This window comes from Anopheles gambiae, chromosome 2, assembly GCF_943734735.2.
Source record: "Anopheles gambiae chromosome 2, idAnoGambNW_F1_1, whole genome shotgun sequence".
In the NCBI taxonomy this organism is placed as follows: Eukaryota; Metazoa; Arthropoda; class Insecta; order Diptera; family Culicidae; genus Anopheles; species Anopheles gambiae.
In genome coordinates this window covers 96,460,609-96,487,304 of record NC_064601.1, presented here as the reverse complement: position 1 = coordinate 96,487,304, position 26,696 = coordinate 96,460,609, and the positions used below count along the sequence as shown (strand labels likewise).

At 47.3% G+C, this 26,696-nt stretch overlaps 1 protein-coding gene across 4 annotated transcripts in view; it reads right to left on the bottom strand.

The window, feature by feature from the left end:
* Positions 1–331: 331 nt before the first annotated feature.
* LOC1276836 (BMP-binding endothelial regulator protein) overlaps positions 332–26,696 on the bottom strand; it is a 78,642-nt gene continuing 52,277 nt past the window's right edge. For all 4 annotated transcript variants that reach the window (XM_061648840.1, XM_061648841.1, XM_061648839.1 and 1 more), the window contains 4 exons: positions 25,356–25,455; positions 25,069–25,245; positions 4,801–5,237; positions 332–4,716 (listed from right to left, as the gene is read on the bottom strand). In XM_061648840.1, coding sequence (XP_061504824.1) covers positions 3,394–4,716; positions 4,801–5,237; positions 25,069–25,245; positions 25,356–25,455 — 2,037 coding nt within the window. In that variant the 3' untranslated portion in view covers positions 332–3,393. The remainder of the gene's footprint in view (positions 4,717–4,800; positions 5,238–25,068; positions 25,246–25,355; positions 25,456–26,696) is intronic.

The window sequence follows — 26,696 nt, the reverse complement described above, 5'->3', positions numbered from 1 at the left end:
ATGTAATTAACTGTGTTGGTAAAAAACATACTTTTGCGTTTGTTGTAAAAATTGCATACAACCAGGCGCTGAAGCATTTCATTGCATACTCACAGGGTAGTAGCGAAAGCGAAAGATAGATGACGTGCGGCTATAGTCTCACATTCTCACTCATAGATGGCGCTAGCTTCGTTTCATTTGAATGGGACGTTTGTGCCCATGCAGCATAAGGCACGAGCTCTTTCTTTTTGTTTGAGCAGAATTGAAAGGATTCTAGTAAGTTTATGTAATTTATATTGATTAACAAAAATGTGATACAAACACAAAACTCAAAAAAGAATAGCAAACATGATTTTGTCACATACACTGTATTTTATTACTGGTTGGTCATTTTCACTCACAAACACGCACAAGAGCGCCCTCCTCGGTCTCGGGGCAGTTTATCATTGCCTCGGGGCCGCGCTCGTACAGAGCGCCACTTTCCTATGCTGGTTTTGGCAAAACACGAGGAAACAAATACCGGATCAACGGTGATTTGGAGGGGGTTGGGGAGAAGGAAGGAGACTGTTTCATTAAATTTAGCTTTTTTGCTAACTTCGAGTCTGTACAATAAATTAGATTAACCTTTACGCATTTTTATGTGTGTTTTTCCATTAGTTCATTAGGCTTAACCGCTTCTTAAGCCTAGTTTTTGTTCCGTAACTTTTTGATTTTTGAGTGTAAGCATGAATGTGTGTCGATGTGTGTAATGTTGCTCCTACGCTTGTATGCGCTTGTAGCCGCCGCTTGGCTCCGTGGTTGTGTGTGTGTGTGTGGCTGTGTTTCGGTGTGCAATGTTGGTATGTATGTAGGAACCATTAGAGATACTTTAAAAACAAATCATCGATCACCAGTTCAATCGTTGTAAAAGTTTTGCATTTATGGGTGCGTGTATTTGTGCGTTGCACGTTTAACATGTTTGCTCTTTTCATTTTCTTTTTAAATCGAACTCACTCGTCTCTTCCCCACATTTTCCAATTTTAACATCATTACCTACGCATGAAATTTGAGTAACGTTTTTTTGTTTTCGAAATCCTTTTAATAATCATTTTCTCCCTTACAACCCGCAACACACGTACGCAACACATTCTCGTTCGATTTTTTAGCTTTTCACCCAGCTTTCGTTCGCCCATCTTTCGCACGCCATGCCACGGTTTTGTTCAAATTCAATTAACTAATTCACTCACGAGATCACATATTTTTTCACGCTCCGCTTCATTGCCAGCATTTACTTCTAGCTTTTACCTTTCTTTTCACATTCTCTTTCGTTTCTATCTTTCTATTGTATCTTCTTTCCTCTTGCCTTCTTTATCCTTCCTTAAACCTCCTTACCTAAAGCAGTTTACACCTAAGAACAGTTTAGTATCATTTTCACTGGAGAGTTGGTTTGTGGCCTTGTTTCTAGTTATTTATTGTTTCTTTAATTTTAGGTTTAATAAAGTCGTACCTTAACTACTTCTAACCGTTTCCGTTCATCCTTTCCGCATCCTTCCAGCTCGGCCCCCTCTAGCTCTAGCGAGATTGGCTTAAGTAATCATTCTTTGCGCCTCTTCAAACTCGACGCCCTTTACGCAAAAAAGCATGATGCGCAGCGCAGCAAATTAAGTATCCAATTAAGTATCAGCAAAGGATTGTTTCTATCGTGTTGGCACGCAAAGCAAAACCAAACCAATACAGAAAATGCAACAGAAAAAAATCCCATGGCAACGGTCAATGATGGAATGTTGAGATTTTCTTCCTCTGTTTTTTCACACGTGCACACCTCATTTTCGCATCCAAGTAGCTTCTCGCTATTGTTTCCAAAACTTGCTAGCTAAACATTTCCTTCCCAGCATGCGGGCGCTCGAGGCGGTCGATTCTTCCTACGGCGGGGAGTGGCCCACCTCAAGGGGACAAGATAAACTTCCGGTGCCAAATAATGGCCAGACTAAACACGTACGCAAGCAATAAACACAATGCAGTGGGGGAGGGGGGGGGTGAAGGAAGGGGTTTTAGGTGAAATTAACCTTTTCAAAATTATAGCAATTTCGTCGGAAAAGCGCGACGAACCAAGAAAAAAGGATGTTGAGCGATGAACGTAACGGTTATGTGTGTGTGTGTGTGTGGACAGTTTAAAAACACGCAAAAAATAAATACTGATGAACTGTCACAAGAGTAAGAATTTTACAAGATAGCATTCTTAATCGTAGTAATAGGCGCTTAGCAACCTTTCAAAAACATGGGAGCTGAAAGTTTCGCTAGGATGAGTTTAATATATAAAAAAGTACAATTACATACTAAGATAATAAAATTACTAAACTAGGCGCGATTCGAAGAAGTCGATAAAACAAATGTTGGAAGGCACAAGGATAAATTGTAAAACGATAATAATAATGAAAAATCATAAAAAAGGCTTCTAGAATAAAAACCATTACAAAAAAAAAAAAACAGATTTCAAGTGGTGTAATTCCGAACCTGAAAGGCAAAACCATTCTCAATCACCTCGCGACGGTCGGTGACTGTTTGCCGGTTTGTTTTTGTACTTAAAAATAGAAGACTTCCAGCCCCCGCTTCAATCCCCTCTCCGTATTTCCTCTCCATTCCCTATTTTTCACTAATCAATACGAAAATTTAAAAACAATAGTCAAAAAAGGGACGAATAAGCTCCCTAAATGCTCCCCTTTTTTGGGTTGCTCTGGCAACCGTTTTGTAGGTTACCTATTTGAGGCCGGTTAAGGACTATGTTTGCTTGGATTGGTTTTGGTCGTTCATTTGCACTCTCTCATACATACAGACATTCATACAAACACACACGCACACATTCATTATCTTTTTCGTTCTGTTTTGTTAAGTGAGATTATTCATGTTACTAGCGCAGATTCATCATCGTCCTATTATTTTCCCCTTTTCTTCTACTTTCTTCGGTGTAAAACACTCCAGGGAGGGATGGGGAAAGCATAACGGGGCGGGGGCCAGATTGTTTACACACACACATTTTTCCCTGCAGTTAACTAATATGTACAAAAAAAACCCCAGATGTGGCCGGGTGTGCCTGACGGAAATTAAACTACGGACCTTAGCAAGCAAACAAATAATCCTAAACGATCCTGCTACAAAGTATTAAAGTAAAGGTGCAATACAACACAAGCGAGAATTGCGCGGGGAGAGGAGGGGGGGGGAGGGCATTTTGTTCTGCTTCGGTAATGTGAGTAGAGAGAGAGACAAAGACAGAGAGAGAGATAGAATGAGGAATTAATGGATGGGGTGGCATATACTGGGGTTGTGGTATGGCATGAGGAGTTGTTGCAGATCAGATTGACCACCCTGTGTTCGCTTCCAGAGCAAACCAGAGGGGAGGGTGAAGTTCAGGAAAGGAGACGACTCTGGGAAGGGACCTTAGCGCTGCAGTGGTGGCGGTGTCCGACGATTGCCACTGATCGGTTGCAATGGGATGTTGTTTTGCTGCTGCTTTTGCTGCTGCTGCTGCTGCTGCTGCAACTGCTGCTTCCGGTACAGTGGATGATGCAGCAGCTTGTGATGCTTCCGGTCGTGCGTGAGATGCAGCGGCAGATCCAGCTCCAGCCCCTGCTGCTCCCGCTGCTCGATCAGCTTCGGCCGGCGCAATCGCTTCGGATGGCGCCGTATGCTGTTGCCACCCGGCAGCTGCTGCTGCAAGATGCCGGCATCGATCGCGTTCGGCTCGAGCAGCAGCAATGGTCCACCGCCTGCTCGAGCTGCCGGTGGCAGCAACCCGGACGCATTGCGACTACACCCGGTCAGCGTGCGCCAGTCGGGCAGCTGCACACCCTGCCGGACGCACTCGTGGGCGTACGCCGCCATACTGTCGCAGTAGCACTGCCGATGCGGGCACTCGCACATGTCGAACTTGCAGGACGCGAAGTAGTTGTCCGGGTTGAGCAGCGAGTTGCACCGCCCAAACACTTCCGCCGTCCGGAGCGGCTTGCACAGCGGGTACAGCTTCTTCGTTTTGCACTGCGGATGGCGGGCGGCCAGCTCCTTCTTGCGCTGGCGCGTACACGCCTTCGGACCGCCGACGGCCCACGATCGGGCAAAGCGCCACACGTTGTGCGTCATGTTGAGCCCGGCCCGGGTGAACAGATCGTCCCGGAAGATGCTGTTGTAGTTACCGCACAGCCCGCACAGCTTGCCCTTGTACGCGGTCGGTACCTGCACCTGGATGAAGTTTAGCCCGTCCCAGGACAGCTTCACGCCCAGCGCCGTCTCCACGATCACCTCCGTGCCGTCCGCGCTGCGATGGATGTCGAGCGTTTGGTTTAACCGGTACGGTGGCTCGACCCGCGTCCCGTTCACCTTCACGCGCATCCGGTGGCCCAGGTTCACCTTCACGCCCTCCAGCTTCAGCGTGACCGTTTTCGTCCAGGAGGAGTACTTCGTCAGCCGCGCATCGTTCGTGACGCGTATCGAGAACGTGTGGCCGACGCAGTCCGCCGTCAGCTGGTACTTGCACGAGCCCTGGAAGCTGTAAAAGTTCCCGTCGAACGTTTTGTAGTGCGGATCGCCGAACACGGTACAGACGGCCGGGCTTTCGACGCACCGCGGGCAGCATTCGCCCGACACGGAGAGGAGCGTTTCGTTCGGGCCACACTTTTTCTTCGGACACTGGATGTTGGCACAGCGGACCTCGCCCGCCCGGCACTCGCAGGACGTGCACGCGTTCAGGCTCCACGTTTCGTTGTTCTGGAGCGGTTGTTCGGGGAAGAGAAATTTAAGAATTCAAAATGAGTAAAGTTGTCTTGCTGATTCATCTCCACTCTCACTCACCTGATAAACCTTCCCTGCCGCAGCACAAGTGCTCCGGAACTCGGCCGGCATCGGGCAGGACGGACAGCATTCGCCCGGCTCCCGTTGCTGATCCTCCAGCGCACACTCCAGTATCGGGCAGGTGCTCTTCTCGCACACGGACGTCCCATTCTGGCAGGTACAGTTCGAGCACTGATCTCCATGGTACGGTTTGCCCGGGAAGTGAACCGCCTTGCCAAGGATGCACAACGGCGAGCCGCGATGGATTTCCTCCCGCCGGTCGTTACACCGCGGACAGCATTCGCCCGGCGTGCGGATCTGCTTGGACAGTGGGCACTGCAGCACCGGACAGGAACGCTTCGTGCAGGTCAGCTTGTGCCCGCTGCACGTACACTTCACGCACGGATCCTCGCTGAGTGTCGCCTCCCCAAGCACCTTCTGTCCGTTCAGTCGGCAACCTACAAATAGAGAGGGAGAGAGAGAGAAGAAAAGGGAAGGCAAAAGCATGAAACTCGACTCTACACGAAACGAACGGTACGGGATCGACCTACAACGAAGTAGGCCTTGTGTGTCTGTGCCCCGCGCAAGCAAGCAAGCAAAAAAAAGGTCACCGTTAATAGGGGAATAGTGGAAAAAGAAGGGGCACGTGTTGCTTGGATGGAGTGTTGCTCTACTCCCCTCTGGACCGACAAGTTCAATGTCACACGGAATTGAATCAGAAAATATGCTAAACATCTAACCCGCCGTCGACGTCTCCGGCTTCAAGTTGTTATTGAGTGTCTGTGAGCGTGCGCGCTCGCGCGCCTGGCGCGTCTCAGGATCGTTGCGTAGGTGTCACCGATGCCAGAGCCGGCCCCTGCACGAAAGCACCGGAGAGCAGTTAATCAATCTTCATCTAATTTAAATCGATTTTATAATCGACGCCGGTGGCGCGCACTTGAATCCGCCCTCTCCCCCGTTTCCGAGCGCGGTCGTAACGCGTGCTGACAGATTTGGTCAAGGTAATGGAGGCGATTCCGGGCTGGAATTTCGAGACGGAACAATTTGACATTTTGCCTACAAGCAGGAAGTCTACGGGCCCATAACTACCAGCCTACACACAAGTACGCACACGGTCGTTGGAGGTATTACAACTGCCCGCCCGAGTCGGGATTTGGAGAAAGCCAGGCCACACTGGAGGAATGTGTTTGCTGCTGTTGCTGCTGCTGCAAGTACTTCCAACCTGCTCCAAAACCGGCGGACTTCCTTAAGACTACCAAACTGGGGGGATTATGTCGCACAAGCTCACGGCACGGCTGGTTCAAGAGCGCGCTACATTGTTGCGCGGGATGTGGACTTGAACTTTTTGAATGCCGTCCCCTTGTTTGGGTCTGACTTAGTGGGTTAAGGTATGTGATCTTGGAGTTGGATCTTCAAGTGCTTTGGCTGACAAATGACACCATCGTTCCGGTGTACGAAACGATTCCTAGGCTACTCCACATGAAAATCTGTGCAGAATGCTCGACAATCTTCTGGAAATTGTAGATTCCACCTTCTAGCAGTGCACAGATGTTGAAGAGATCTCTGTAACATTGAGGATCACCAATCGACGCAAACAGCGATCTCAAGAAAGAACCTACCGGACTACCAATGAGCCATTCTGAGAAATTCTGAAGGAAATGCAAAAATTGCTCAAAGCAAGGGCAAACCTAACTTAATGCCCCTGACTTCATGTCTGTGATGTTAGAGTTGATTCTTCTAGCGTTTTGGCTCAAGTGACACCTTCAAATCAGTTGCAAAATGCTCGCAGCTCTGTCACATGGATGATCACCGATCGACGCAAAGATCGCTTTTTTTAAGAAAGAACCCACCAAACATGACATTCGGAAGTATTCTGACGAAAGTGAAAGAATTACTCTTTTAGTTTGCAAATTTTCAAGAAGTTTGCAAGAATTGCAATTTGTAGGTTAAGGTTGGAAGTAGTTGGATATTCACGTGTTTTGACTCAAATGAAACCATCCTTGGATGAAGTTGGATCTTCACGTGTTTTGGCTCAAATGACACCATCCTTCCGGTCTACCAAAGGCTTCCGAAGCTACTCCACGCAAGAAATGTGTGTAGAATACACGAAAACCTTCCAAATATTGCAGATTCTACCTACAGCAGCGCGCAGATATTGAAGAGATCTGCACAAGCCATTGAGGATCACCAATCGGATGCAAAAGGGCGGTGTCGTGAAAGGACCTACCAGCCTTCCAGGGAGAACCACTCTGGAAGAATTGCACAAAACGAATCTCCAACAAAAAAAACCCCACAACAGGAAAAGGAAAATAAAAACTATATCAATTCCTTTCAACAAGACCACCTGAAACTCCCTTTACGCGTGTGGCGGATTCCCCATCCCCGTATTGGATCTGGCGAACCGTTGCATGCGAACACTTTGAAATATGTTTCATGTGCGCTAAGCTGCCTTCTTTTCTTCAGTTTTCGTTGCGTTCGTGGATTGTTGCTTTAATCTTTTGCTTCCCTCTTCCCACTGGCCAAAACGAGGCGGTAGGTCAACCGTTTTCGGTATTTTATTGACTGCTTAAAACAATAGAGTGAAACACTAACAACAACAACAAAAACAAACCCCCGAAGAACATTGAAGTCCATCCGTGGGCCCCACGAGCCTGCCAAAATGAATGGACTCCCAATCAAGAAGCGGGGAGGCGAGGTCTTCCCGGGGCATTTCACCGACATACCGACAATCCACGGAGAGAGGGAAGTGAGGGCAGTGGTTGCACCCGAACGAAACAAGTCCCACCGTCGTACCCGGTCAACCTGTCTCTTCGAACCTTTCGGTGGGCAGTTCAGGCGGTGAATCGCGGGACGAGATGTCGTGAGTAACGCATCAGCGCAGACCACCGACAGCGCAGACTGCGGATTTTGTTCTGTCCCTTCCCATGTTCTGTTCCCTTGTGTTCTCCCTTCCCTTCCCCATCTCCTTTCTGGGGAGGCTAGCACACACGAGTAGCCAGCGCCATTAACGGAAGGGCGCAAACAGCAAACAACACACGTGAGGGCCACCGGTGAACTGTCAGTACCGGGTGGGTTCGGGACGTTGTTCTACGTCCAGCACCGGACACTCGGAACGGACGACACGGAGGCAAAGTACAGGCAACAAACAAACAAAAAAAACCAACAAGAAACAAAACGCCACCATCAAACCCCGGCTCGGCCAAAGCTGGCTAAAGAAAACGGTTAGTTACATGCTTTTCCAAACCGTTTGTTTTATTCGTTCTGCTCGAGCTGCGCTTATTTTATTATGTGGTATTGTGTGGTTAAGAGATGACGACTGAGGAGAGTAGGAGTGGAAGAGGGCTCTATTACCGAGTCTGCCCTTTCAATCTGTTCCCACCCCTCGCAGGAAGGGAGCAGAGCAGGGAGGAAATACAGTGAAGAAACATTCCACCTGGGTCTCGACACGGCCCCGTACCAGGTAGGGAAGCAGGAGGAAACAGGAGGAGGACAGAACAGAAAGAGATTTTACTTTATATCTTAATTGCATGTTTCACGTTCGACCACCACTCACAGTGGTGCTTCCCCCGGGTCAGGGCAGATGGGGAGCGCCAAGCGGACCGGCTTTCACAATGGACCATCGGATTCGGTGGGACTGTAACTGATGGTGGACCATGGGGCGTTTCGGATAATCCAACCACGATAATACGGAAGGAAGAGCTTTTAGTGGTGGGAGGGCGGTAGGGGACGTTCGCTTCAATATGACTGTAATCGGTGCGCCGATGAGCACAATTTTCCAACCGCGAGCGAATGGAACCTTTCTTACAATGTATGGTATTGATAGGATCACTGCCAAGGGATCTTGAGCATGAGAGTTAGCTGACTGCAAAAACTGAGGGAAGTAATCAGGATGTAGTGTAGTAAATATTACTTTGGTCTTCCCAATTTAAAATAAAAAATATTATAAAAATTCCCTTAAAACTTCACAACTACTTCTGAACTGAAGAAGATCATGATGATCAACTTCACAGTCCTCCCTTAAGACATCTCCTATTCCATTCCAGTTGGCCCGGCACAGCGCAACGACCTTCAGCTGATGGCTCTATTCGCGTGTCGCTCCCTGGTCGCACCCTCCTTCACTTCAAGGACCACTCTGCCCACTTAATCTACTTAGAGAGTGAGCAGCAAAGCAAAACAAATAACATAAAATGTAACAACATCCCACCCGCTTGCGGGTAATTCCCCGGACTTAAAAGCACCCACCGCAAAGCAAAAAAAACTGTGTACAAAAAAAAAACCCCCCACAAAACCGCAACTTCGATCTGCGGTGGAGGCTCGTTCCAGGGCAGCTTCCCGGGACGACTCGGGACGACTTCTGCCGGTGCGTTTTTCCACGCCACGACCGCACACGGTGCTCGAAGACACCACGGGGTCTGCAAAACCCAAATCGGCGCGCATTGATTTGATATGCTGATTAAATATGAAAAACATAAAAAATAAATCCACCCAAACTGCCCAGCCAACGGGGCCAAGGGAGCGCAGGACACGATCGTTTGGGGGGAAAGGGTATTTAGGAATTTAAGGCTCTTGCAAAAAAAAAAGAAAGAAAACCCAACAATAAAGCGGCATCTGCGAATCGATCGTGCAACAAACTTTGCAGCAAAACGGCAAAAAGAATGCGGCAAACTTCTTAACCAAAAAAAAAAACATGCAAACAAAATAAAAGTCTCAATCTACTTAAAGGATCAGCTTTTTAGCAAGCGGCAAGTGGGGGTTTATTTTTACAACTTAAAATAAAATTAACGACACAGAGAAGCCTGCGCCCTCGTTTGCCTCGATTTTGAATGCCAATAATCTTTGTAATGGTAATATTATGGTAATGATATTATAATCAGTCAATCACCGTTCGAGTGATCATGCGAGGATCGTACTGAGAGGTCAAATTGTCCACTGTCCAAAGCGTCACCAAAACACACCTGTCAAATGTATCCTTTTTGGCTGCTGGAACTAGCATAAATTGGTCTTTTTACCGGGTCAAAAGGTCACTCGATCCGATTAATGCTATCCGCTAATTTGCACAGGAATGCTACTCCACCTTCACTGATAAGGCGGGAATTCTTCCTTCTCCAAAAAACAGCTTATTGAATAACACGTCGTCTTCCTCCATCAGGCAGACGGTCCTGCCTGCCTCCTTCAACAAAACCGGTACGGACGGGTGTGGAAGAGATATTCGATTTTTTATCGCTTTTATGGAGATGTTTATCATAAATTAGCCGAGTCCGAGAGTGCGGCCGACGCTACACGGCAACCCGCAACCGCACGGGCCGCACGGAGCACGAGCGCAGGAAGGCGGACATTAGCAACATCACAGCCACAGAACAGTGTAGAAGTTAAAACATAATCATAAAATACTCACTCACGAAATGGCAACCCAAAAAAAACCGATGATCGTTGGGGAGGTGACAACCACCAACACCCTCCCGGAGCCGGAAGAATACTTGCCCCGAAGGGGTGTTTTAGGTGTATGGAGGGGTGTATGGTGTGATAAATCTATCCAACTCCACTCCACACACGCACTGTACACATCCGCCAGTAGTGTCACACGTGTAAGCCCGACGGCTCCTGATTTGTTTGTCATATTTGCAATAATTTTTCGCGCCCCGCTACGTCATCATCGTGATCGCGGCGTTTATTTTTTATTAAAATATTGCATCTGGCACGCGCTGGGCCCACATCATCATCGTTAAATCATCTGCCGCAACCGAACTGGAACCCGGAGCGCTCCAAAACCGTCCAATGGTTGCTCGGAATGTGGTTCTGATTCCACTCTCACCCTCTCTTTCGTTTGTTTAGTTCGTTTGAGTTGTCACGATCTGCACAGGCAGCCAGCCAAAGCTCATTCCTGTCTATCGGCGCGCGATCGTGCGGTTTGTTTTCTTCATCATCACTACTCGGGCTCGAGGGGTGTGAAGGGGTAGGGGAGGGGACACAAAACACAGAACGTGCACGCGAGTGCTCGGGAAGCTCGTTAACGATAAAATATTATCACTCGCTGGTTTTGGGTTTTTCGTCCCGCCTTTACCGCTTCCCTCCACCGCAACGGGGTTCCAAGGCGTGCGTCGGCAAGGTGTCGAAACGAAAAATAGTCTCATTTCACCGGTGACCGGTGGGGTCGTGAGTTTTCCCGTTTCCACCCCACCCCACCACCATCCTTCCACGGAATTCCAACACACAAACTCCGAACACACGACCCGGACACACGAAACAGCACAGGCTGCTCTCCGGCTGCTGGATTTTAGTTCTATTTTGTATTATTGGAAGATGGTTGGTGATCTCCCAGCCGAGAGTCCGGTAACAACCGGCCCCAACCGGCCGGCTGACCCCACGTCGCATGGCAACAGCGCACATGGAAATGTCACCGCTGCTCCTGGTGGAATGACGGCAAACCGGCGAAAAACAACAGCAAAAACATGCTGCCCGTGTGTGTCTTCTACCTTTAGAGCGAAATTTTGTTCTCTAATTTATGTGCCAAAATTTATCATTCCACTCCGAAGCGAGGACTAGAGTAGAATAAATGTGCTCGTGTGTGTGTGTGTGTGTGTGAGACGAAACGATAAGCTTGGAATGCAAAAAAAAGCAACAACAGCCAACAAAGACGACGAAAAACAGCTGAAAACACTTTCGCCGTATCAGAGAGCGCTTTTTGGGTTTGTTTGGAAATGTCATTGGCTTTGGGAAGGATCCCGTGCCACAGGGATTTGCTTGCGCCCGAGAAAACAATTCCCTCCGGACGATGAAGAAGTTAAGCAAAGAGAAAGAGAGCAAGAGAAAGAGAAGGATGCTGGAATTTCGTAAAATAATAATTCTTAACAGCACTTATTTTATTATTGTGTTTTGTTTTTTTTTCTTTCCTTTCCCCTTTGGCTCGATTGAGGAAGAGGAGAAAATTAGTTTCGTGCCTTATTATGCCATCGTTTTGAAAGCGTTCATCCGTCCCCTCCACATGATCGATGATGCAACGCGTGCTTCCAAAAGTGCACATAGTGCCAATTGCAGCACAGCAGATATTTACAGGGGTTCTCTGCACTAATCGGCAAATGGTTATTGTCAACATTGTATACTGTTTGCTGCAAGCAGATCCAGAAGTAACCAGATCGTAGATCATTTGATCGTCAAATGCATTTTCCACGATTACGATTGAATTGCTTGTATTATTGTGATCGAGAAACCCTGTGAATCTACTTTGCGCTCCTTCTTTGCCAGCCAAAAGGCAATGGCAGACGCGAAAGCTGTAACCACCTCATAAAAGGGCATAAAATCGATCACCAAAACCAGCGCATACAATGTTGAGACAAAAAAAAAACCCCAACAGTGAAGGGAATCATTGAACCTGCCGTCCTGTTTGTCTTGTGCAAAACGGGGAGTACAATCACGTACACGGCACAATTAACATGTGTGTTAGCGGTGGGTCCCGCCCGGACTGTGCGGACGAAGATGAACAGCCAATCCATCAAACGCATCTGCCGGCACTTCTGCCCCTGTCCCATCGAACCAGAGGAGCAATAAACAGCGATGCGAAATTAATGTTTGTTTGTTTGTTAGTTTGTGTGTGTGTGTGTGTGTGTGTGTGTGTGTGTGTGTGTGTGTGTGTGTGTGTGTGTGTGTGTGTGTGTGTGTGCTTTTTTGTATGGCCAGTGCAACATAATAAATCATTACGAAACATAAATAACTTGTGAGCATGATTGTTTGCAAAACATCGCACAAACACAAGCAAAAGTACGATTCATATCGAGGTGGCCGTTGTGTGCGATTCAAAAATCATACAAAAATCGTTCATAAACATAAAATAGAATTCATTCAGTCGAACACATAAGTAGACCAAGAGTAATTTATTTATTAATTTTAATTACAGGGTTTCCAATTGTTTTTCATATAATTTCTCTCTGATGATTGTGATTTTTGAAGATTTTTTAGGTTTAAATTGCACCAAAACCATTTTTTTGGGTAAAAAGAACACTAAATAGATCATGTCAATAGACTTAATCATGTCAATAGACATAACAAATCTGTACTAATTTATGAATATTTCATTTTACCCTTCAATTCTTGCTGAAGATCATAATAATAACAGGGGATCTTATAAGTTTTTGCCCCAGTTTTGCTCCAAATCTATACACAATGAAATCTCTCTAAGACGTAGTCTCTTCAGAAGAATTGTTTCTTTAAGATGAACATTTTGACGGTCGCATCATATTCCATATATTTTGTGTCTCTTAAAAATGCTTGTCTTCCTAAGGTAAATGTTATTCAAGCTGCAAATGCGATTTGTTAGCCGAAATTCGCTAAGATGAATGTTTGGATGATAGTTCATAAAAATATTCGTCAAAGGATGTCATGTTTTTTTCGAAGATTCTGGGATACTTCACAGCAACACCTTAATTAGTTTTCCTGAACATGAATATCTCTTAAAGCTGACGGTCCCTTGAAGACCTCACCTCAGAGAGATTTCACTGTATGTGATACACATTATCATCTACCTTATTCCAGAATCAATACCAAAACATTAAACGCTAGCATTCGTTTGGATTTTTTGTTTTCAGGAATGCCCAGCTAAGAGACCAAGAAACGACCTTATCTTACAACATTTCCACACACCACACTCCATTGCATCAAACAAAGATTCAAATCAGTGCTTAACCGAATCCAAACAAAACAGCTAACGACACCATCTAACGACGATGACAAACCGGCGGTAAACCCCCCCCCCCCCCCCCCCACTCCCCCTCCCTCGTCTAGTGGGCCACCTGTTCGGCCCACTCGGCCCGTACCACCAACCTGTGCGTGCGTGTGCGGTGAGCTGGTATGCGCCTTATTTTATCACTCAGCCAGCCGTTTTGGTGGGCACCCTCTACGCGCAAGTGTGCGGTAATTCGGGTTCAGCAAACATTCGAATCAAACCCCCCCCCCCCCCAACCCCGGCTAACCTCCAACACTCCCTCCGCCCGCCAACCGGTTCGGCCTCATTAAAAGCGTATAAATTATAAATTCATAATTCGCTTCGCCGCCCCGTGGTCGTCATGGGGATGATGGCTAGAGCCAACGGAGCCAGCCAACTGGGAGACAGCACACACATATAAACACACAAGCACACACACACACACACACACACTCACATGGGTGCCCCCTCGAGCTAGCAGGAAAAGGGGGGGGTGGGGGGCAAAACTCCTACGGCTTATCAACCCCCGCGGGGTGGACTCAGCAAACTTGTGGTGCCCCGAGCCGTTGCCGCAGTCGCGCTGTCTGACAGTCGCGGTACGCCAACTATGCCTGTGCCGGGGCCGGGGGCCGAGATGGAGCCGCAGCTTGGGGAAACCCGGGGGCCCGTTTCGTCAAGTGGAAAGATAACGCCCGCCTTTGACGGTTGTTGTTGCTGTTGGACTGCCCGTCAGATGTCAGGAGAAATTAGCGTTTCTCGTTGGAGCGAGGCCTGCTCCCAGGGGCCTGCTTCGGACACACAAACTCGAGGTAAGATTTCGATGAACGATTTCCAGCTAATTGGTGAGCGGGGGGGGGGGGGGCTATTTCCACCCAACGGAGGATTACCACGGACCACGGATCACCTTTGGGAGGATGTTATGCGTGCGGACCGCCCCTAAAGGATGCCCCACATGTGCGTCCGGTACGAGAGAATTAACGACCAAGCAAGCTACAACAACCCGTTAAGATGTCTTCGCGCGGAATGTGGTCTCGCTCTCACCCTTACATCCATTGGGGCGGGCGACATTTTTGGCAGGTTCGTCGGTACGATCCGTTGTTGTCGTCCGCGCTCGAGAGAGCTTTTCCGAATGGATTTCAATAAATTTCACCACCAACGAACAAAAAAAAGATCAACATGTTCATCAAGCTTTATGAGCGCGAGAGGGCGCGCGCGCGCGCCCAGCGGTCCCCGGTGTCTGGCTGGTAATGTGTTATTTTGCTGTGCTGTGTTGTCCGGGCCTTCTTCTCGATCCCCTTCCCCCCTCCCTGCCGCTTTACCATGTGCGGGCGCGGTACAATTCAAGCACCCGAGAGCTTATGGGTTTTCGCGCCAAAACCGGATCGTTTATCGGTTTTGAAACGACCGCAAATTCGCTGTTAAAAATCGGCATTGGTGGTCTTATGGTGCGCTTTTTTTTCTTCTTATAAAGAAGAGAGAAAGAGATAGAAAGAGAAAGGGATGGAAGTGGAGATGTTCCAACCATTTTTTGAGGGATTTTTTCAATAAAAACAAGCACCAAAACACAAAAAACCATTAGCTGCTCTTCACATTTTGCTGCTTGTATGTGGCTCTATCTATGTATATGTATATGTGTGTGTGACTTGGTGCAAAAGCAGCACAAAAATACCACAGCGAACTTAATTTCTCAACTTAAAAAGATTACAGCACACAAAACAAACAAGAAACTTTTGCGGCTTTTTTTTTGCTTTTCTTTACTCTCCATGGTTCAAACCTGATTGGAAATTCATCAATCTCTTCCAAGCATAAAACAAAGCAGCAACGAAGAAGAAAACAAAGCGCACGCTAAGGAGGCTTCAGCGCAAACAAACTGGAAAATCAAATTCCAGAAGCTACAAAAACTACGCCAAAACAAATTAATATCATCGGATTAAATACGCTAAACATGAAAAACGCATCGTTTGAACAAGCGAGCTAGCAACAAAAAAACAGGCGAAACGAAACAAAACCAACCAGACAAACCGACAGCACGGACACGGGGTTTCCTGCCGCCCCATAAGCTTCCCATTATTAGCATCAAAAGCCTTTCGCTTTGCAGCGAAAAGTTCCACCGAAGGAGGCTCCCAAATGGAGGGAGAGAAGCAAAAAAGACAGAAAAACAAACCCACCTCGAAAGGTATTTGCATTCATTAAGGGCAAAAACAAATGATGGGCCCACTGGGACCACACGTTCCACCGTCGGCGGCGAGCTAATGGATCACCCGGGATACTGATTTTTTTGTTTTATTTTGCACCCAGTCGGCAGTAAATCGCGATAAAGCTTTTTCCACTTCACCCACCGAGCTCATACGTCAATAAATCGGGTAATTTGTATTCAATTTAGATTGAGAGCTGCGAGAATCCTTCAAAACTGATTACGCGCACTGGATGCACTGGGAAGCCCATGGCGGAATGCGGAAACTATGCTGCTAAGGTCAACCTGCGGGCCTGTAGATCGTTAATTCTTTCCCTTTCGGTCCACAGAGTCCCTGCCAATCTCGACTCGATAAGCTGCCAAACCCCGCAGAGCCCGCTGGACGGGACGGGGGAACGGGTAATAAATGATAATCCGTTGCGAGCGCACTGAAACGTTTGCCATTGGTCGAAAGGAATGCAGTGTCGATTGTCGGGAAGGATATGGACGAATATCGGCACCCGCGCAAATGGCATTTGCCTTTTATTGGGTTACATTTTTACGATCGAGCATTCAAACGATCGATCGGTGCGCGCTCGCTCGATCAATCGGTCGCAGGAAGCTGTGCACTATCTGTATGCGACAGCTATGGACGGTAAGTGGTAAGAGCGTACGTACTTGCCGGTATGGAAATCGGCTGTAAAGTGGTTTAAAAAATAAACATAATAATACCGTTTGGTGAGTGTAATAAAATTGTAATGTGTTTTTAAATGTTTGTGGCGCACAAGGCGTGTAATACTGGGTGCTCGCATGATTAAATTGTGCTACATAGTTTGTATAGAAAATATGAAAAACAGTTTTCAAAATCAACTTTTCATTTCAAAATTATCTACAAAGTAAGTGTAAAGTGGAGTATATGTATATATAACACATAAATAGGTCTCAACATGTAAGGTTAGTATACTGCGTTATTAATTGTTTTCCTATTAATTTAATAATTTGTCATTTACTTTGGCATTAAGATGATGTCTTTTTCTTTTTTGTCCTATAAAGTCCTTCTATATTGTAAAAGGTTATTTATATTTCACTAATAAGAGCATGTTTTACCACCAAAAATTTACATAAATTTCAAATCTTATTATTTCAATTTTATTTTTTTAAGTTTCCTTATGAATTTGAACGTTTATCAATAAAAAGGAACGTTTTACTACTTCACAAGTCATCAACATTTCATTAAAATTAGTAATTGTATTTCCTGCTGATTTTTTAAACAAAAACTTACCAAAACATCAACGAAAATTTGAACAAAATATGATTTGAGATAAGATATTGAATGTCATTTAAAAAAAAAAATCAAGTTTAAAAATAGTAAAGAAAAGAGAGCAACAATACATTGAAAAGATTAAAAGTCATCGACTGAGGCTGCAATCATGAAATTATGCAAAACTTGTTGCAATAAAGACAGATGCTTAAGAAATATCACAAAAAAAATCTTTTAAACCAACAAATCCAACCAACCAACAAATCAAATAAAACCATAACCAAACGCTAAAGAAAAACTCCTGTCTGTTCGCGTTGAAGCATTCCTCTCCTTATAATTTACCAAAACCGCACCACAAATGCCTCACCGAAGATACAATCGAAATTAGTTAATGACTTCTTCAGCGGGTCGTCCAAAGCCGCTCATTCGAACACTGCCACTTAAGACCACACCGACCGTCCGCTCAGGGCTCTCATCTTGCCGCAGCAGCCCAGAACGTACGACCCTGCTTGAGAATGCCCCCTTTCTCTGCGTCTTCCGCTTCTAAGCGCCAACCATGTGCATTTGTTTTACGACTCCCATAATTTTCTCCATAATCAAACAATCACTTCACCCCGCTGTTCGTTGTCCGCCCAACGAATGACGCATGATTCATCCTGCATCGGGACCGCCAACCGACCGACGCACCCGCTTGTCGTAACAAGCAGGTCGGCAGTCGGACAGCAACCATAAAATCGATTCGTAGCGCGTTAGACTCCCGCTCTCGGCCCGAAAAGGGCATCCGACACACGGGACGCACAGGTTGGACGAAACAAAACAGTCGAAAAAAGATCCCAACAAAAAGCGTCTTCGTTCCGGTATGCGGTCCGGTCGAATACGGGACGGAAAGAGAGGCAAAAGCTCAGCCAAAAAAATGGTTCGTTTCCATGCAAGATAAGCCCTTGGTGGTTTGGATTTGCCCGATCGGTTTATTATTAACATTTCTATTTGCCAAAATGAGCAATAATTGTGGGTTAGCGTTGTCGCTGAGCGGTGTCCCTTGCGGGTAGATGGAGCATACAGCAAACGACAGCAGCAGCTGCTGCTCCATTGAGGATTTGCCAATCCTCGAGACTGTTTCCTAAATCAACCCGAACAGTGGTTGTGTTTGTCTTGTTTGTGCAGGATACGCTCAAACGTGTTGTCTTTCAAAAAAAAAAACCCGCAAAACGAAACCGATTGCCCCAACATCCCTCGCGACCAATCGCGTGGTTCATGCAGGTCAACCCGACCGCTGCTTCCCTTACAATCTGGTATCTCAATCTCCTCAATAGTCATCGAGGAGGATGGACAGGCCCGAAAAGGAACTTCGGACACATCGATGCAAAAATGTTAAAATACTTTCCGCACTACAGCATCCGAGCGGCAAAACCCATTGGACACGCGGGACGCCAAGAATGGCCTTTTAATGTTTTCATCTGCACACGACCCAACATGACGGATTGCCGAGCTGACCACCGGTGGGCTCCTTCCCAAAACAAAACCAAACAAAAAAAAAAAAGAAGCACATAATGATCTAAAGAGGAACCACAAAAGAACGGCCCAAAGCAAACAAACGGACCGACCGCGCAGCCAATTTCGGACCGCCCAGGATGACTTGAAGGATATGGGACCGGAGAGAGGCCCATGCCCCGGAGCTCATAATCATACCTCAGCCTCTCTTCGCTGATTTGCCTCTGATTTCACCGCTTCACGTCGATTATTACATGGTGCGTGTGCGTGTTTATTTGCTTTCGGTGCGCGCCGTACCCCGCCGTCGCTCGCCTTGTCCATCTTGTCGATTGCATTAATCAGATCCTTATTTTGTTCCATCGGGAAGAACATCTTCCCCTCGTGGTTGTTCTTGCTGTGGAGTACAGTGAGGGCCGGGAGACCGGAGGGGGAGGGGGGAGAAATCAAACAAATCATGCTCATCATTCTCATCATCATTACGCGAATCGCGATGATGGTGGCTGCTTTCAATCAACAGCAGCAGAAGCTGTAGCTCACTTATTGGTAGTTATGATCCAATTATGTTCGGTGCGTTTATTTCAATTAAAATCAAGAGCCCGGGAATTGGGACCGCCCCTCCGGCAAAGTAACGATGAGAAAATGGGGAAAATATGCAATAGAGGGAACGAGCAAAAGCCAAAAAAGAGCAATGCATGCACAAGGAACTTCTCATCTCCATCACATTCCGAGTTGGAGCAGCCTCGGAGCAACATCGCGTGGAATTACTGCAACCTGGCTAAAGTGTAGCCACAAAAAAAGACATCGTTTAACAGCCACATAAACTAGCATTAGGTAATATCGTGCCAAAAAGGCGAAGGCTATTGGCACACACACACACACAAATAAAATCATGATGATTTCCATATTTGTCCCTAGGTGTTTATTACACGCCAGTATCGGAATTCCGGATTTAACAGAGTTTTGTTTTTCCCACACCTCTTACTCCACCCCATCCCCAACCCAGCACCATCGGGCCCCAGATGGGCTATCCCCACCCCAGCCGCAGAGTGGTGCGCATAAATTAGCGTGCGGAATTCCGTACGAGCCGCCAAGGTCGCACAAATTCATCACACCTCGTTTCTAAACACTCCACGCTCCTCCGCTGACATTTTTAAGCGATCGTTTGCGTGTTTGTGTGATTGTTGCTGTTTTGCTTTCCATCCACGATGCTTTTGGGCACACTCTCTAACAATATCTCAATATCGATGTGATCACTGGTTGATCGTAGGGGGCACACGGTCGCGTAGAAATGGCAAGACAAATCCATGCGCCATGTTGCTTTCCCCCTTTACCCAAAGCACAGCATTTCATTTCTATCTGTCAGACGCGAAATGTTAAGTGATAAATCAAGCGTACTGTGTGTTTGTTGTTTGTACGCTGCTGGAAGCACAAAGCACTAAGGCGCAGTTGCGCGATTAGATTGAATCATCAAGCGACTTGCGGAACGTTTTGTCTATTCTCGAACAAAGCATTCTCCCATGCTGCGCACAACAGCAACAGAAGAAAAAAACCAGCCTCCCCCGTTTGTCACGAATCTATCAACGGGGCTGTCCCGATCGGAGAGGGTGCGTTGAAAACCCGACCCCGAAATCGATTAATATTGCAGATCACCCGTGTCCGTCCGGCTGTCGACAGTAAATAAATCGATAAATAAATGTCAAACATTTATGAGGAATCTATCCCGCTGCTCCGGTCAGAGTGTCTCGGTGTATGTCCTTTTGTTGTTTCAACGTTCCAGTCCCTGGAGATGAAGGGGAAGCAAATGGGGATCAACAACGATTGTGCAACGCGGTGGGCAAGAGAACGGAACTTGAAAAAGGCCTAGGCCCTCGACACACAAGCTCGGACGGCATGCGCGGCCGGACCCCGAATCGTATATTAATGCGCTTGTTAATTATAGATTAAGCATATAATTAAGATCTCGCTCGGGAGATAAAAATCAATTCCGAGAAAACGGAAGATGCTGTCGAGGAACGATTTGTAGAGCAGGCGCAGCGAACCATTCATTTCACAGCCCGCTGGAGAATGGGGCCGAACTAAACTATTCCCGGGACGGGGGAAGTTAGAAGTTCGAATGGAATTCTCCATGATCTCCCGTTCGTTCGGTGCAACAAAAGCTTGCATCGTTTGTTTTTTCACTAGACCCTGGATAGATTCCAGGTATCGGACATCTCGCCGCTCGCCAACGGGAGGTCCCTGCTGCTTGTTGGAATGTCCGAGCGCCCGGGCAAGAACACACGCGCAGCACCAATCATAGTCAAATTAGCCTGACAGCTTGACAAAGCCCGAGGCGCAAACGGGGAGGTAGGCAGCAAGATAAAGAAACACTAGAAATTGAGATACCGAAAGAGATGAAGACAACGTAAGATCTAGCAGTTGCAGGTATCGGCGATCCGGGAGACCCCAACATTCGGGCAGCGATACAATCAAACGAAAATTAATGATAACCCAGGGGGCGTAGAACACACCCTTGGAGATTCTTGGGTAGAAGATCGGGTAGGCTCCTAGCTGCTCCCAACAGAAAACGGGTGGCCATCGTTGACATGATGATGGGAAGAACTGCTTCTTCTTGGGCCGGAGCCGCACCCGCGATCCCGCGCTGGCAGAAGACAAATTGAGGTCTCGAAGGTTGGAGAAGCGGAACAGTTCAACACTGAACCAACATGAAACGCCGCAAGGTTCTATCTCAATTTCGGGTGTACCGCACCGAAAAGCTCAAGCTTCCAGAGCCTCCAGAAATGAATTGATGAATCAATTTCGTTCGGTGAAGGACGGGGCGCGTGTTTTATGAAATTCACGGTCGTAACGGGCGCGTCCGTGTCTGTCAAAGGCGAAGGCGCTTTTGTAGACGCGTTGGTTTTCTTCCTGCTCTTCACCCATTGGTGTCGTTTTTGTGTTGCTAGACAAACGCGTTGACAAATTGGAAGCCACGAGGAATTGGTTGTGTGCGTGTGTGCGTGTGTGTGTGTTTTTATTGCTATATTTTACCCCCGGACCGAGTCGTGTGTGATCTTGCGAATCGCGGCCTGTGTGGCGTGACATTTCGCAGGGTCAGCAATTGTTAACCCCATCGAAAGCGGTTTGCCATTCCGCTGAAGGTTCTGAGTTTCGTGGCTTTTTTTCATCCCTGTTCCTACCATAGCTATTAGCAATATAGCGTGATCATCACTAGACAAGACACTTGTCATTGCACGAACACGCGATGAGGAAGAAAGCTTGACGTTTGCAGACCGTTTCTAGGGGTATTCGTTTTATTGCGTGCGTCAGTGTGTGCAGGACCACTTTAGGGTCGCCCTGTACCAACCCACGCAGATCTTCAAAGACAGACATTTATCTAACAACCGCATACGCGATAACTAACCCGCAATGCTGACACACTATCAAACCTACTCTCGCCAACCTTATTCATTTACAACAACGCCACACACCGCCACACAAAGAACTATCAGAATCAGAGAGCCTGGTGAATCGACACTGAAGAAGAGGGAAGAATCATCTTAAGGGATTGTCGCACGAGATTGTCACGCACTTTTCTTGGGTGGGCCCCAACAGTGCCAGGGTGAAAGTGTGAACAACTGCTGCCAAGCGCAAAACCGTCAAAAATGAAGAAATGAAACAAGAAGCGAAGAAGCAAACCGATCGCAACCAACCAACCCAACGCCGCCGTACGCACGAAACCAACGGAGATTACCATGCGCGCCGAACCCCACCCCCCTATTCGCCCTGTACAGTTCGCGATAGGAAATATTTTATCGCAGAAAGATATTTCTTATGTAAATACGACATTTTTATAGCGCGATCTCAAAGGCAGCGGAGCGCTATCGTAAATTTTACCATCTTATTGCCCGCGCGCACCGACCTAATACATCCCAACCTGGGGGGGTAAGGAACTCCACGCACGGGTTGGGGGACGGTTTGTTAATGGTTGCGGCTGGTCATCGAGGAGCGCGCGAACGAGTTTGAGGCTTCGAAGAAGCCTTACCCGAGGTCCAATTGGTGATTGCGATAAAAATTTACAGCAATGGGAAGACGTGCTGCTGCTGCGGGTTAGAGGGCGCTGCGAAGGCAGGCTAAGAACTCTCTGACAAGAACCGAGGAAATAATCAATATCCTTTCAGCTCGGGATGTCCTAGAGAGGGAATCCAATGAGATATCACCAAACGATCAACGAGCAAAACACTTAACGATCGACGAACGTTGCAAGCGGCGAACTCGATCGATCCGAAGTTCATGTCCTCTTCTCTCCGCCATCACCGGAGCAGCGTCTCTCCCGCGCAGGCGTTCGGAAAAGGTGTTGATTTAATTTATCACAAATCGATCTCTTGCTCACCTCCAGCCAACTTAGGCCGAGCAGAGTGATCAAATAAAACATATTCTACACCCTGTGCTCCGACCGTTTTGCTCCGACCGCGTTGCGATTAGCATAGTAAGTGTGGATAATTACTTCTTCGAACAAGTGCGAGCGGGAATAATTATCTGCTGGGCGCGCACACCCTGAAGAGACACCCCTGCCGATCGCGTCTCCAAGATCGAGGTGTGTAATAGAACGGTGTGTTGTGGGGAGTTTTTTTTTTATTATTTTAATTTATAGTCCGTCGTGTAATGGGCACTCTTCAACGAAGCAATAAATTACCGCATTATATGGATTACTCTCGCACACACGCGCGCGCGTTTTGTACGCCAAAGGTTTTGCATTTCGATCTTATCGGCCAGCATGGTCAGCACGGTTGTGATCGTTCCGTTCGCGACCAAGACCAAGGTGGTAAAGTTCACAATTTATTCCGCGGTCTTAAGCGGCACACAGCGAGAGCGAGGAGAGGCTACAGAGATTACATCTTGCATTGATCTTGCTGTAGCACTGCAACCGTTAATTTATCGCTGGACAGGTATTGAATTTATTGAAGCTACACTTGCGGGAAACATTATTACAAAGCTGCTAATGCAAAATGTTACAAATTTCTTTTGTAAAGAAAGAGTTCCCTTTCAATGTAACTTCTTTATAGGAAACAACGCTCCAAGGTAATGGCAAATCGCCCGATCGCTCATCTCATCATGTGCGTAAGCAGCACTGACCCCACCACCACCACCAAGCACGTGCTTTCCGTCGTGCTGTCAGCTCGCAGGAACGGAGAAAGGCCTTCAGCTGTCACGCGGGGCTAACCGGCGCGAGATGATGCGCGTGATTTGTTCTCTCTTTCTCTACAGTTTTTTTTATTGCCATTCCCTCCAGTCGCTTAATCATCACCTCATTGCAGGCGATAGAGAGCCCGGCCAGCAACGGTGGCGTTGATGAGCCGCGCACAGTTTGAAAACAATGCGCCAACGGCTGCTGGACCACCCAGCGCGCGCCAGGTTCAAATCGAAAAATTATCAACATAAAAACAACAAACGCCATACAAACTGTTGCAGCGAGCGAACGAAGCGGTGGTTTGCCCGCTAAAGGCGCGATACCGTTTGCTGCGGAAGTTGCTGCTTAGCACTGAGTGTGTGCTGTGTGACCCTTAGGGGAGACCGGTAACTGGCAACACTCATCACCAGCGGCGTTCAAGCGTGCGCGGAGCGGTTTGTTTGCTAATTTCTGCCGACCCTGCCAAACTGTAGGAGTAGGTCGGCGAGCAACTGGGGCGTGCGATCGCGCTCGCTACTTCATAAATCTTCTTCGACCCCCCCACCGGGTCGACAGACTTTCCCATGGCAAGTCCCGCAAGCTGCGTGGTCATAAAATCGAAAGCTCTCGCGCAGTTCTCGTAGCAGATAACGATGGTTCGGCCAAATGCCATCGAAATACCTTCTTTTAAAAGGTAAACCGACCAACCGACCGGCCGGCCGGCTCGCGGACATCAATCATCAAACGCGGGTCTCCATGGGATCTTCCTGCGCCTCTCGGAGGTCGTTTCGGAGGCTCACTCGGGGACACCAGAGAACGGGAGGCAGAGAGCGGCTGATTAGAGCAGATTGGTTAATAAATCATCGACTCGTGACTCGGGACCAAGGATTTGGAAAGCTTTGCCCTCTTCTCCCATCAAAACATTCCAGAACTTCGTCCCAAAGAAGACACAGCCTAGAAAAGGGATTTAGAGTGTCTTTTCGAGCGTCCTCCGCTTTCCTACTTCTCCAGGTGTTTCTAGCTTGTTCTAGATTAAGAAGAACAAAATTCCACTCCACGGTTTTGGTTTTATTGATGCTTTTACGCTTTATCTAGTTATCTACGCCTTTCTCCCAAACTCCGTTCTTCCCCAGCATCGTCACTGACAGCATCGAAGAACATGAAGAAACTATTCCCATTCTGGTGGCGCTTGTGTTATGCTTATTATCCATTCTCACCCCCAGCGGGACATTCCCCTGGGGCCCTTCCGCCAGAGTGATCCGTCCATCAGCAAGATCTTTACGCGGCGACCAGCACGCCGAGCTAATCGATGAGCGTAATGACCCCTACCGAGCAACCCCGAAGCCCCCCCCCCCCCCCTGCCTCACTTTTCCGGTGCATTTGGGCAGCCGACGTGATAATGAGCGCACACTAGACCACCCAGCAGGAACGAACGCTCCTGACCTTCTAGGCCGGGAACGCACACACACACACACACACAGAGCGAAAATATGATGTTCTGGCAGGAAATTTCTGCAACTCACCTAAACAGGTCGGACAGCACTGGCCTTTGCGCGGTGGACTTGGATCGGAGCACGGTGCGTAACATTTCATCTCCGAGCGCGTTACCACACCGGAAACGCATTTGTAGTGCATGCAGGGATCGTCCGGATCGGTCCACTCGGTACCGCTGTCGATGTGTCGGCCCTGGTATAAACATCCTGTCGTTTGAAGGAAGAGCAAGAGCCGAAAACGCCAAGAAAGGGTGTTAGCGAATTTTATGGGTTTTTTTGCGTTTGTCTCTAGATTGCCCCATGGAGAGCTAACTTACCGATACACTTGTCGCAGCATTCGTCCGGACCTTTCTTTTTGTAGATGTAGCAATCGTCCACCGCCGGGCAGCTTTCCTGCTCACACTCCACGAAGCCGTTCTGCGTTTAAGGGGAAGAAACAAAAATTGCGAAAGAAAGGAATGAAAATTTGCTGTCATATTGTCTTATAATGATTTGTTTGCTTTTTCGCGTGCTTACAAGAATCTAAGTACTATAAAAGATATGTTCCTTTCACTGCCGCGCTCCAAGCGCATTTGCAAAACTCTTTTATTGCTGGCGACAGCTTGCAGTAATAAAGCGCATCACCATGACGATGCGTCGCCTCCCTGTACTACCATTACTGCCACATTGCATCGCATGGCTGGAGAGGCACTGAGCCAGTCCGAGTATTCCGGTAGCGAAATTGGACTCCTGCTGCCAACTACTGGCTCCTAGGGCCGCATGCTTTCATGTGGAATGTGCATTTTTCCCCGTAAGAACGACTGGCACACTTTCAAGCCGTACTATCCCCCCTTTTGCGGGCACATACACGAGGTTTATCTCGCAAGATTATCCGTTTTGCTTTCAACCCCTCCAATTCTGTGACAGCTTCCGTCCGGATCGAAACTCACTGACAGTGCTGCAGTATAATCAATTGGACGTGGTCATGTGTAGCGAGTCCGTAAATCATCCCTTTCTACGGTTACAGCAGCGGTACGGTACGTTGAAAGGTTTGCTATTCCTGCTCATACTTAAGGAAGTTACTAGGTCACAGAAGCGTTCGTGTATCTAACAGCTAATAGGGCTTCACGTCTTTCTCATCGATTGTTGGGAGCATGCAAAGTTACTCTAAAATTTGAATCCATTTAATGCTCGATGTTAAAAAGTTTTGAATTCATTTGCATCACCAAATCGAATCCACTGTTTGTAGCCTTCCGGTGAACAAAAACACACACACAATTCGACACTTTTCGTGCCCTGCGATTGCGATATTTCCACATCAGCGAGCTTTAAGCTGTGAATGTTTGATTGAACTTGCTGCTTTATGATTATTTTACTGCTTCCCAGGTCAGTGAGCATTAGCCCAGATGTGGCCCGCAAACTGCTCCGAACTTTTGCCAATCTTTGCCAGAAGGACTACAAACGAACACAGGCGACTGTTGACAGTTTCATTGGTTTCATGGCATTACTTTGCAAACCAGTTTTATTGTTCAAATTTTTGAATAACATTTAAAATGCTATTACGCGTCATTAAATTGTATCTTTTGTCTCGATTTAATTGAAGCAAGCAAGAACATCTTTCCCAAAATTAAGCCAACGTTTCAAAAGCTCCTGCTCCAACTTTTGTCCTTCACTGTGTC